Below are 13,552 nucleotides of genomic sequence, written 5' to 3' on the forward strand. Positions count from 1 at the left end.
CTATATGGTGCACAGTGGGGAGCATGTTTTCTCCATTGCCTCACAGGTGCCTGCCCCTGGTAGGATCCCAGTAAATGGCCATACCGAGGTGAGTGTGGGAATGCACAGTTGGTCCTCGGAGGGGACATGGCAGGGTCTAGAAGGGAGTAGGGCCCCAGAGCCCACACCACGGAGCTCAGCACACAACAGAAAGCCCTGTTGGTCGCATGCCCCTGTCCCCCAACACGCATACAGCGCCCCTAAATAATCAAGGCATAAGACAGCAGAGCTGATTGCTGGCCTTTGCACTGCTGGCCACTAGACTATGAGACATCAGAATCAGAGCTATTTCATCGTCCCTGAAGTGGAGTTTCCACTAGAATCACATTATGGATCCTTCCAGTTCTAAAATTCTATGGCAAAGTACTAAACTCAAAAGAGAAATTGACAAGTGGCTGTTCATAGTGAAAATAAATTGGAAATCTAGGCAGTGCTGGTTAGGGTTGGACATTTGCCCGCGCATTTAGCACATGTGCTTGGAGTCGGGTACTGGGGAGACTCCTCTGAGATCGGTTTGCTCCTGGGAATGTGAGTCTGTCATCTAACACATGTGTGCCCTGTATAACAAGGGCAAACAGAAACAAGCATTTTTTTTAAAACCAGTACTGCAGAAGCCCCTCAGCAGCACTTCCGGGAAGAAGGCTGCAGGAAGCCGGTGGGGAGGGAGGAATGACTCTCTCACCTACAAAAGACAGACTGTTACTAAGTAACATTTAAAGTTGTCCCCCCCCCCCATTTGCAATGTAATCACTTTATTTCCCTAGGGCTTCGTGCCCTATTTCAGTAACAAAAAATCACCTTTTTCCAATGATGCACCTTAAATCAGCTATTAAAAAAAAAAAAAAATTTTTTTTTAATGAAAGAAACCCGAAGGAAGAGCGAAAAGCCTGCTTATATGAGGCGCCAATAACCTCATTTAGAAAGTAATTTCATGTGTTAGAGAAGTAATTCTCCCCTTGTGTGTGTGACAGTTTAACGAGAATCTAACAGATTTATCTAGCAACTCAAACAAGTTAACGGTAACCACAGTGACTGTTGGCGATTTAGGTGCATTTTTGAAGACGTGAATATACTGCAAAACCCTAGGATGCTTTTTTTTTCCTTTCCGTGATCTTGGGGTTTCTTGGGATTCTTGACAGACCATCATGTTGTCTCACTTGGGGACTTGATGAGTATCTCTTCGTTATTGAAAAATAATCTTTGACTTGCTCTTTAAAAACTACCTCCAAAAACTAACCAGTTGCTATCGAGCTGACCCCCAACTTACGGCTAAGCCACATGTGTCAGAGTAGAACTGCTCCATAGAGCTTTTGATGGCTGGTGTTTTGGAAGCAGATCACCAGGCCTTTCTTCTAAGGCACCTCTGGGTGTATTCAAACCTCTAACCTGTGGGTTAGCAGCCAAGCGCACTAACCGTTTGCGCCGCCCAGGGATTCCTAAGAACTTCCTACTTGGGATGAAATAGCATTGACGCTAGTTGGTGGACTGAGCGCTGAACTTGGACAAATGACTGTACTTCCAGTGGCCAGGCATCGATGGGTAGAAACAGATGCAGATTTTGGCACGAATTAATAGTGGATTTCACAGGAATAGAATTGTAAAATCAATATCTAATCTTAAAATCCATTTCTTGTTTTAGAACATTTTAATAAACCTATTGTTTTCACACGCTATCAAGAGTGTTCCTTGTGTTTGGCTGGGGTTAGCACTGTATCCCACACAAATTTCCGAGTGTATTTATCTCTAGCAGGGCCTGCTGCCTGTTCAGTCATCCTGGCTCCTTATCTGTTTTCCTACGTAGAGTCATAAACTCAAGAAGCATGGGTTGGTAAAAACATTCTCCACAACATCTATGGTTTGCTGTAGCCAATAACTGGTCATCCGGCCTTCCCTTAACTCGTTGAAATGATAGAGAGCCACATTTCACAAGGCAAGTCAGTCCATTTTCAGCAAGCTCTAACTGCTGTTTTTATTTTTTGAGTCAAAATCTTTTTCTTTGGATGTAACTTGTACATTCTGGTTACATGCTCCTGAGCCACTTCAAATGTATCCAACCCTTGATTCTTGTAGAAGTGAGCTATTGTGTACTCATCTACTCAACTATTTTGTCTTCTTCTCATTTAACGTCACAGTGTTTGAAATTACGAACATTTCCAAATCCTGCTTTATCTTGCAGTTCATTCCCTTTCATAGAGTGGGATAACAGTTTGTAATCTCTTCTCCTAAGAGCAGTTTCTCGCAGCCCACCTCTCTGTAGGCTCATCCTTGCATGCTTTCCCTGCTGCTCCCTCCCCATTGCACTCCCACCCCAACCACCTGCAGAGTGTGGCAGTGAGAACTGCAGGAGATGGTCAGGGTTGCTCACTCTTCCACCAGATTTCTGATCCGAGCCCAGCCACTCTCAGGCTCTGCTGGTTGCAACCCCTCTTTCTGAAATGGGCATAGCACCTGCATAAATGAAAAGCCAAGGAAATATTTGTGTTTGGCTGAATTCTAAGCACAAAGGCCTTTATTTGTTTTGTTTTGTTTTAGTTTTCTGCTACATCAAATGTTCCAATAGATGCTTTTCCAATGTCTTTGAAAGTTTAGCTAGTGTTTACCATGCTGAATGGCATCTTTATAAGGAACTCGACTGAAATGTAAAACGAAGTCAGTGATTTGTGTTCCAGTGTGGGTGTTGTGATTATGACATGGAGTTTACTGTAGTAGTGATGTAATTACTGCTGACAAACTTGCATATTAGTGATGTAACATAGTCGGGAAGCTCAACATCCTTGGTGGTTGTGATTTAAAAAAAAAAAAAACTTCAGGCAAATCTAAATATGGATTATGAAGGGGGATATTCTCTGACGTTTCCAAGAATTTGTGAAATTTTTATGATGCAAAAGCATTTAGTTCTGAAAAATAAGTTTTTTTTATTATTATTTTCTTTGACAAGAGGTCTCAGAAGAAATTGAAATAAGCAATCTAGGTGAGAGCAAAAATTATGTAATTTTATGAAGCAAAACAAAGTTGAAACTCATTGTAGGATGTCCTGCCAGGTATATTTTCAGCCCATTAAAACCAGTCTTCCGTCTAGTCCTTAGAAAGAAACTGGAAGTTGATTCGCGACGAAGGCCTCGCAGTGATGGACACAGCCAGAGGCCTCTTCCTGCCCGAGGACGAAAACCTGAGGGAGAAGGGTGACTGGAGCCAGTTCACACTCTGGCAGCAAGGTGAGCTCTGACTTCTGGCTCGTTCTCTGCAGTCAGACCTGATGAGAAGCGAGCACCTGTCTTCAGGTGATAGTCCCCAGACTTAGAGACCTGGATTCTCAGAATTAATAGAGACTCCCCAGAAAACCCAGATTTTGGAAGTGCCCATTTTAAAGCATTTTTACATTTTTTTAAGACTACATATGAAAACTTATTTGTGTGTGTGTGTGTATGTATGCGTGGATATATATTGTGTGTATATATTCACACATGTATTTGAATAAATATACATAAAAAGTATTTTGTTTTTCCTGCTCTGTCGTGTTAAATGATACCTTTCTGACAGGAACCCTGCTGTTTTGGCATAACTGAAAGGTCCGCCATATGCCAACAGTGTCTTAGGAAGACGCTTCCTGCATTCCCTTTGCTCCTGTGAAATGGACGTGATATTGCATGCCAAAAATTTATCACTATGTGTGAGGCTTGTTAGACGTGATAACACACCTGAACAACAATTCAACAGTGACTAGTGTCCAAGCTCTTTGAGAATAGGGAGGGTTCCTCTTCAACTTTGTTTGCCATGAGGATAACCTACAGGCATAAGGGGCTCCAGTACATGTGTGCTCAATGGATTAATAGATAAATCTATTCTAAAATGAGAAGCATTGAATTTTATCTTTAAGGCTCTTGCCAGTTCTCTTTTTGAAAAATCAAAGTTAACCTAGGTTAACAAATATCTGTACAAAAGTAAATCCATTTTGAGAACTAAGCAGCATGTGTTGTACTTCTTGGGCTACACAAAATAAATTGAGAGGATGGTAAGCGATCAGCTTACATTAATAGCCAAATAAGCACAGCAGCTTGATCTCAATTATGCTTTCAGAATGGTTTACACTTAGAGGAAGAAGAACTATGTCAGTAATACTTGCAAGGATATGTACATCAGAGGAGAGATCACATTTATATTTTCAAGTGACTGTCAGTTTTTTGCCAACAAGATTTTTTTCTTAATGGAGCTATAGGGTCAATATGTGAGCAACGTGCTATTTACCTCTCGGCATCTCACTGAGATGAATCATTCTATTGGCACTTAAGAGTTCACCACTACACCCAAGAGACAAAAGGGCCACATAAACCAGAGACTCCATCAGCCTGAGACCAGAACTAGATGGTGCCCGGCTACCGCCAGTGATCACCCTGATGGGGAACACAACAGAGAGTCCCTGATGAAGTGGGAGAAACGTGTGGAGCAGAACTCAAATTCATGTAAAAAGACCACACTTTATGGTCTGACTAAGACTGGCGGAACCCCTGGAGCCATGACCCCCAGATGCTGTGACCAGAACTAAAACCATTCCCGAAGACCACTCTTCAGACAAAGAGTAGACTGGAGTATAAAACATAAAATAATACTCGTGAAGAGTGTGCTTCTTATTTCAAGCAGATACATGAGACCAAATGGGCAGCTTCTGTCTAGAGGCAGGATGAGAAGGCAGGAAGGGACAGGAGATGGTTGGATAGACACCGGAAACCCAGGGTGGAAAAGGAGAGTGTGCTGTCACATTGTAGGAATTGTAACTAGTGTCACATGACAATATGTGTTTAAAATTTTATATGAGAGGTTAACTTGAGCAGTAAACTTTCACCTAAACTACAACTGAAAAAAAAAGAGAGTTCACCACTACGTCTGATACCTCAGTTTCGTTAACACCCTATGTGTTATAGAAGCTATTGGGTTTCTTAGAACAATGTTTTAGGATAGCAGGCATCCCAGAGTGATTTCCAGACAGCTGCTAAATAACAACAAACAAAAAAACCACTGATGCTTCAAGTTGAAATATGCTAAGTGTTATAAATGTATAAAAAGGAAACAATAAATAATGGAGCAAAATAATTTGCTTGGCAGCAACATTTCGACTTTCAAGTTGTCACATATTTTGATTATCCCCAATTTTCTGTGAACTATGCAGAGTAATCTCGTTTGTCTCCCTGCCCCCCGCCCCCGCCTTGGTTTCTTTGTTAAATTCTTCCCATTGAATGGAATTTGTCGTTGTTTTTCCCTTAGTTTGACAGAGTTCTACCATGTCGTTAGAACTCTGTCAAACTTAAGAAAACAACACTCATAAATTTACTTCTCAGTTATTATTATATTTTCTGATCCCTGCTTTTATATTTTTCTTGTCTGCACCCTTTATTGTTCTTTTAAACTTTTTGATTGAGCTCCTTAGTAAATTAATCTAGATTCTTTCTTCCTTATTAATAAACCTATTTAAGACTATGGACTGACATTGAGGTACAGCTTTGGACATATCCCATAAGTTGTATGATATTTTCACCTATGTTATTACCAAAAAAAAAAATTGCATTTGTATCTTGATTTCCATTTTGATTCCAAATAATTCAGAAGTGTATGCGCGTGTGCCCCTGTGTGCACATACGTGCATGTGTTTGTAGCATGAGCAAGTGTATTTTAGTAAGTTGGAGTTACTGCAATTTTCTACATTAATTTCTAGTTTTATTTTATTATCATGAGAGAATATAGCTCACTTAGTTTCTCTCTTGGGAGGTTTTATTAAGGTTCTTTGTAGCCTTCTAATTGTGGTTCCAGGCTTCTAAGAGGGATCCACTATTTTCCAGAAACAAATTAGCTTTCAATAATTTGGAAGGCAAGTAGTATTGTAGCTTGCGTAGAAACAGGATGATATCCCTAAAAGCAGATGACATTTCAGAACCATCGGCGTGGAGACAGAGTCCTTGTGGGTAGGGTAGCAGGGGGAAAGGCAGAAAGGAGAAAGCAGCAGGAGAGTTTGCTAAGCCACACACGGGGAGCTCAGGTCAAGACGAGGAGGCCAGTGAGCAGCCGACCCAGCGGGGACTCGTCAGTTGCCGTTGAGGCAGCTCCGACTCTCGGCAGCTGGACGTATAACAGAATGAAACGCTGCCTGGTCCTGTGCCATCTTCATGGCCATGGGCATGTTTGAGGCCGTTGTTGTGGTTGTTGTGTAGTGCCTTCCAGCCTAGGGGCTCATCTCCCAACACTGTGTGGGACAATACTCTGTTGTGATCCGTAAGATTGTCATTGGCTAGTTTTCAGGAGTAGGTCCCAGATCTTTCCTCCTAGCCTGTCTTCGTCTGGAAGCTCTGATGTAACCTGTCCATCATAGGTGACCATGGTGGTATTCGAAATACCAGTGGCATAGCTTCCAGCATAACAGCAACATGCAAGCCACCACAGTGTGACAAACTGATAGGCAGGTGGTAGAGTGAAGACTTGGAGGTTTTTGAATCTAATTGGGAAAAGATGCTGCTAGGAAGTAGAAGACCTTGAAGCTGTAGTTGGAAGTTTTGTTTGTATCCAAATGGGAGGTGGGAATCATGGCGGGTCTCTAAGAAGTATACCCGTTGCCATCAATTGATTCTGACTCATAGAAGTATAATCAGTATGAACTGTATTTTTTAAATGTTCAGCTTTCTAGAGTTAAGGGGAAAAGGCAGAATTGGCAAATCTAAAGAGTGATTTTCCCACACAAATGTTTTTAAATTGCTACGTGAACGTTGTTGTTGTTAGTTGTCTTTGAGTAGATTCTGACTCATAACAACTTCATGCGTACAGAGTAGAACTGCTGTGACCTCTCAGAAGCAAATCGTCAGGCCTGTCTTCCAGAGCACTTCTGGATGGGTTCGAACCACCAACCTTTCGGCTCATAGTTGAGTGCTTAACCATTTATGCCACCCAGGGACTCCACATTTTAATAATTGTTACCAGCAATGAACTCTAAAATATATAGGTGAGGCAGGGTCAGCAAAGATACCACACATATGGAAGTCATTCTTTTTCCACAGGCCGTAGGAGATGGTGCTGACTGATCCCATTAGCCTTCCTGAATGAGCTCAAGCTGAACCTCTGAATCCTTCTCAACACAGTATTCTAGGCAGCTGTTATCAATTGATCAGAGTTGTCATGCAAAATAGAGCCTCTTTCCATCCCAACAGTAAGTTGAAATTTAAGGATAGAGCCCAAAGCCTTTAAAAATCTCCAGCTCCGTGAATTGCCCTCATAAAGCATAATATTCAAGTGTAAATGAAATAGTCAAGTGATTCCTTCAGATAAGCATTGGTAGGTAGATCTCCTTCCAAGGCCATTTTCCTAAAGAAACAAAGTCGATCATTTCTGAGAATCTGTAAACGTGCTGATAGGTCAAACAAAAGTAAAGCCACATTGAGTTGCAGTGGCTGGGCAGTTGCTGAATGGTTTGCGTCTGCATGTTGTTGTCAGGTGCCATCGAGTTGGCTCCAACTCATAGTGACCCTTTAGGACAGAGTAGAACTACCCCATATGGTTTTCAATGAGCAGTTGGTGGATTTGAACTGCCAACCTTTTGGTTAGCAGCCAAGCTCTTAACCAGTATGCCATCAGGGCTCCTGTTTCTGCATTCCACCTTCTAATCCACAGTGTGACAAAATGACCAGTTATGCTTTAAAGCATAGACTTTGGAAACCAGCAAACCTGGGTTGGAGTCCTGGCTGCCCTGCTTGTTAGCTGTGATGAGGGTAGGTTCCTGAATCTCTGAGCCTCGGATCCCTTATCTGAAGAATGGCAGTGAAAATACTATCTCGAGTGTGGGGTTGTCACTAGAATCAGTGAGCACTTGGTGAAGGGCCTGACATACCGTTGTCCAGTAAATGATGTGATACTACAATTGTATTACATAATACTAGTATATTATGTTTTAATAACAGTAATAGTATATTATGTTTTAATAACAGTAATGGCGAAGCAGTCTATGGTCATGGCTTACAGCATAGACTCTGGGTCCAGTCTCACTGGGTTTAACTTCCAGCTCTGCCACTCACTGACTGCACCCTATCTGTGCCTCAGCTCCTCTTCTGTAAAATATGGCACTATTAGTGCCTCCCTCTGTGTGCTGTGGACATCAGGTGAGTCGCCCTAAGCACACAGAGTGGTTCCTGGCCCAGGCGAGCACCATGAAACTATTTTTGCATGTCCTGGACCTTTAGTGAATAGTTGAAACTGCAAATGCAGTCCAAGAGCGACAAGCATCTATGACACAGCCCTTTTCTTCTGAAGAAAACCGACTGTGTTTACAGAACGGAAAAGATACATGAGTCTAAATGGTGAGTAACGAGAGGTGCTTTCCATTCTAGTCCTGACCAAGTGGAAATCCCAGTGGCACTATCCCCTTGGTTGTCTATTACCCATCATTTACCCATTACCCCACCATTCAGGTAAGGCACACCTGTTCTCTCAATGGCATGTTCTCAGCCCTCACCACTGTGCTTATGGGAAGCCTAGCCACCTCTGTCTGCTCCTCAAGACCCCAGGCTTCACTTACCAGCTGCCTGCTCTAAGCCATGATGAACAGCATGAGAACCCAGAATCAGGGACTCCTGCCAAGCCTTCCCCAGACCCTGTCGTATAAGAAGACATGCAGCTCTGTGGCTTCAAACATGCTTTATGCTGGCTTGTGCAGGAATATATTGTTCAAAGTGACATTTCTCATTCAGCTCATTTTGGATACTCCGTTAATAATTAAAAATAGCAACCAACACTTAAGAGGCTAAAACATTACTTAGAAAAAGCTAATATATCCCAGGTGTTTTCCAGTGCATTGAGGTCCATTTTTTATGAAGAGAATACCTTTAAGTTGCATTTCTTATGACTCTGATTCCCAGTATATCATTTATCTAACATGAATTACGTAAAAATAAACTCAGCCTCTCGATGCCGCAATCCCCGTAGGTGTTTCAAATAGGGAATTTAGATGTTTCTGTTTTTTTAACTCCATTGTTTAGAGGAGAGCAAATGATGCTGTTACATTCCTGAGCACGTCTTCTCTAATAAGCAGTAGTTTTGCAGATGGGGAAGATTTTCAAATAGTCCAGGGATGCTTAAGGCTGTGCCCCCAAATCTGTGTTCCTGACACAGTCGCTCATAGGGAACAGGCGGGGGTGAAGAGACTGCTCTGCCTGAAATCAGCACGGCAGCAGGAGTGGGTGCAGGACGAGCGGCGCCACTAGGGGACACCTCCTGAATGAAGCAGACGTCTCTGTGGTGGTAGCTTTCCCAGGTTTCTGGTGTGAGAGAATGGGAATGGCCCTTCATCTCTCAAAGCCAGCAATCCTGTTCTTTATCAGCATAGAAGGGATGATGCATACGTTGAAAAAGACATCCAATTCCAGTTAAAAACAGTGTTAAGATAACTCTTTAATATAGTCCTAGAAATTTTTGGTTAAAAATATAATACAAGCTATTTTTCTTTTTCAGGGAGTGTATGAGTTTCCTATTGTTGCTGAACAAATTACTACAAACTGACTTAACTACCACCTTTTGATCAGTTTGTCATACTCAGGTGGCTTGCATGTGGCTGTGGTGCTGGAAGCTATCCCACTGGTATTTCAAATAGCAGCAGAGTCACCCATGGTGGACAGGCTTCAGCAGAGCTTCCAGACTGAGACAGACTAGGAAGAAAGGCCTGGTAATCTGCTCCCAAAAATTAGCCAATGAAAACCCCACAGATCACAACAGAATATTGTCTGCAGTGCTGGGAGATGAGCCCCCTAGGTTTTAAGGCACCCAAAATACACAGTGGCTACAACAATGGACTCAAGCATACTGATCATTGTGAAGGTGGTGCAGGACCGGGCAACGTTTTGTTCTGTTGTACATGGGGTCTCCATGAGTTGGAGTGGACTTGACAGCAACTAACAACAAGAAGTGACTTAAAACAACACAAATTTATTATCTTAGAGTTCTGGGGTTTAGAAGTCTGGAATGAGTCACTGGGCTAAAATCAAGGTGTTGGCAGGGCTGTGTTCTTTCTGGAAGCTCTAGGAGAGAATCCATTTTCTTGCCTTTTCCAGCTTCTAAAGGCTGCCCTCATTACTTGGCTTTGGCCCCTTTCTCCATCTTCAAAGGAGCCCTGGTGGCGCAGTGGTTAAAGTGTGTGACTGCTAACTGAAAGGTTGGTGGTTTGAAACCACCAGCAGCTCTGTGGGAGAAAGATGTGGCAGTCTGCTGCCATAGAGATTTACAGGCTTGGAAACCCTATGAGGTCGCTATGAGTCGGAATCGATGGCAATGGGTTTGGTTTGGTTTTTGGTTCATCTTCAGAGCCAGCCATGACCGGTAGAGTCTTTCTCATGCACATCATTCTGACATTGACTCTCCTGCCTCCCTTTTCCACTTTTAAGGGGCTTGGTAATTATGTTGAGCCAACCTGGATAATCCAGGCTAATCTCCCAGTATCAGCATCAGCTGATTAACAACCTTAATTTCTTTTGCTTATAACAACATATTCACAGGTTCCACAGAGTAGGTCATAGACATCATGTTTTCTTTGTTTGGGGGGACATCGCTCTGCCTACCATGGGGTGGCAGGGTGGGGGTGGGGTGCAGGGGGGCAGGGAATAAAGCATTCCACTCGGGCTGTGTAGATGAGCCGTCCTTAGTCACATAGTCCGGCACCGAGTGGGGAACTCCGGTCCTGCTCTGCCAACCGCTATCTATTTGAGCAACAACTTTGCCTTCCTGTGTTTACTCAACCTTCTCATTCCTAAAGTGAGGATGACAAAACAGATCACATGGGGTCAAAACTGGACGAGGCAAGGCCTTACTATGATTTGTCTCTAACAATTTTATCATTTATTGTTCTAGGAAGAAAAAATGAAAATGCTTGTAAAGGAGCTCCAAAAACCTGTGCTTTACTGGAAAAATTCCCCGAGACAACAGGATGCAGGAGAGGCCAGGTACTGGTGGTGTCTGCGGTGTTGGAAATAACTCGGTTACTTACTGGGGGTAAGGGGTGCTGACATTATTTCTCTTGGCCCAACGAATGCCTCCTTTTTTCACTTCCCTTTTAATGAAACAATTTCATGTGGTTGACATCACGATGGAGGGTGGAAAATGTTGCGTGTTTATTGCCTGGTGGAAAATGTGAGTGCTTATTTTTAGTTCCTTTACAAAGAGATAAGATGAGAATAAGTTCTGAGTCTTACAAAGGCTCTAATTCAAATTGACAGTAATTTTGTACTGTCACTTTAATTTAGCAATTCCTCCACCCTTGATAAATGGCTGAGTGTCAGAGTGTTGTATTTTTTTACGCAGATCAAATATTCTGTCATGCACCCGGGGACGCACGTGTGGCCACACACAGGGCCCACAAATTGCAGGCTTCGAATGCACCTGGGCTTGGTGATCCCCAAGGAAGGCTGCAAGATCCGATGCGCCGGCGAGACCAAGTATGTTTCTTCCCATCATTTCCACCCTCGTCCATCACCTCGGAGGATGGGTGTTCAGGGATGACAAAGCTCTGTGTTGTTGCTTGTTCGTCTTCCTTTGTAACTGAAATAGACTGAGAGGAAGGGATTTAATCCAGATTCTTAGCGCATCCCTTCTCCATGCTATCTGCTAGTCTGGAGAGACTGCCCAGCTCTAGGGCTGCCCTTCTTATTAACTTGTCCCTGGCACGCACTCATCTGGCTGACCAGCCTCCTGGCTTCTCTCTCCAGGGTGACAGACTTGTATTCAGAGCCAGCTAACACACCTTATATATAGGAGCTCCCCATTCCTGAAGAAAATCCTGTTGATACTTGCGTGTCGTGTTCTAGACAAGACAGCATGGTGCAATGGAAGCCAGCTGACTTTTTCAAATCCCAGTTCTACCACCTGAGCCCATGAACCTGGTCCAGATCCTTAATCCCTGGGAGCATCAGACCCCTTCCTTATAAAATGGACAGTGAGAATATTTACTTTGCAGGGTTATTGTATGGTAAAATGAAATATGTAGGGAAGGCACCAAGCCCAGGTCCTAGGATCAGTAGGCGTGTGCTAGATGTTAGGGCACCCCTTCCTCACCCTGCCTCCTCCTTCCCTAATCACCCTGGGTTTATTCATGATCCTGTGAACAAACTACATTCACTCTGGCTTCTGTGCCTAGGGTTATTCCCTTCACCTGGATCGCCCTTCTTTTTACTTATCTAAAACAAACCTATTACTGGAGGTCCAACTTAGTTCCATAAGAATGGAACCTCTCTTCTGACTTCTTAGAACGTGTATGTCAGTAAGCCTAGCCTCTACCTTTTCCTGCTCTTTATTATGTAATATCTATGAGCCAGATCTCCACAACTGAGCTGTAAGTTCCTTGAGCGGAAACCGAGTCATGGTCCTACTCATTTCTCATTGTCCACGGGGGAGGTCTGAGTGGCAGGTAAGGGTCTGGAAGTCAGCGGGGTCGTTCATTTGGTCACTGCAGGTACCTGTCCCACCCATGGTGCAGCAGCCAAGGTGCCGTGAGAGGTGCAAAGAGGAATCAGATGGGGGGCCTTCCCCTGCCAGATGTGTCCATTTAGAAGATAGGTGTTGTTGTCAGTTGCTGTCGAGTTAATTCTGACTCGTGGTGACTCCGTGTGTGCAGAGTGGAACTGCTCCATAGGGTTTTCAAGGCTGTGACCTTTCAGAAGCAGATCTCCAGGCCTTTCTTCTGAGGCACCTCTGGGTACCAACCTTTGGCTAATAGTTGAGCAGTTAACTGTTTGCGCCACCCGGTGATATAAACCATTCTAAGACAAGATCAGATGCCACGCAGGTCATAAGAGAGGCAATAGTCAAATGTTACAGACAGGTCAGTGGACAAAGAGCTCACCTAGAGCTGAGGTCTGGGAACCCTGCAAGCAGTGCTTTTTAAAGACAGGTAGAATTTGGACACCGGATGCTGTGAGAAAGGGCCTTCCAGGTCGAAATAACAGCATCTGCAAAGGCACAAGGCCAGCAGTTATAGGCCACATGTGCGGAATAGTGAGTGATTTCACCTTCCAAGAGTAGGGTATATAAAGAGTAAGATAGGAAAGTGAAAGAGTCAATTAGAAGCTAAATCATAGCAAACTTTAAACACCAGACTGAAGGGATCAGACCTTTGTTGGGAAATGATTCTGCCAGCCATGGGTGGAATCCGATGAGCGGATGAGAAGGACAGTGAACAAGCTGTCCCTGTGGCCCAGCAAAGAAGAAAGGAACACTGGAGCTAGGAAGCCGTAAAGAAACGGAGAGGAGAGAGCAAATACAGGACGTACCATGAAGACTGACTCAAGTGAGTCTTGAGTGTGTGGGGGCAAAGAATGGGCAGTTCCACATGACCCTGCAGTTTCAGTCTTGGTCAGTAGGAGGATGGTAATGCTCTAGCTAATATCGGAAACCTGGGAGGAATGAGGCAAGTTCAGGCGAAAGGATGATGAGTTCAGTTTTGCATACGTCTTAATTCAGTTCCCGTTGGGACACAGCTGCGAAATGTCCAGGAGGCAGC

General features: G+C 43.6%; 1 protein-coding gene across 17 annotated transcripts in view; it reads left to right on the forward strand.

The window, feature by feature from the left end:
- The window catches only part of ASPH (aspartate beta-hydroxylase), a 236,926-nt gene that overhangs the window by 211,736 nt on the left and 11,638 nt on the right, over positions 1-13,552 (forward strand). For all 17 annotated transcript variants that reach the window (XM_049854244.1, XM_049854240.1, XM_049854242.1 and 14 more), the window contains 3 exons: positions 3,119-3,254; positions 10,909-11,000; positions 11,359-11,492. In XM_049854244.1, the coding sequence (XP_049710201.1) occupies positions 3,119-3,254; positions 10,909-11,000; positions 11,359-11,492 (362 nt within the window). The remainder of the gene's footprint in view (positions 1-3,118; positions 3,255-10,908; positions 11,001-11,358; positions 11,493-13,552) is intronic.

Source organism: Elephas maximus, chromosome 15 (genome assembly GCF_024166365.1).
Source record: "Elephas maximus indicus isolate mEleMax1 chromosome 15, mEleMax1 primary haplotype, whole genome shotgun sequence".
In the NCBI taxonomy this organism is placed as follows: domain Eukaryota; kingdom Metazoa; phylum Chordata; class Mammalia; order Proboscidea; family Elephantidae; genus Elephas; species Elephas maximus.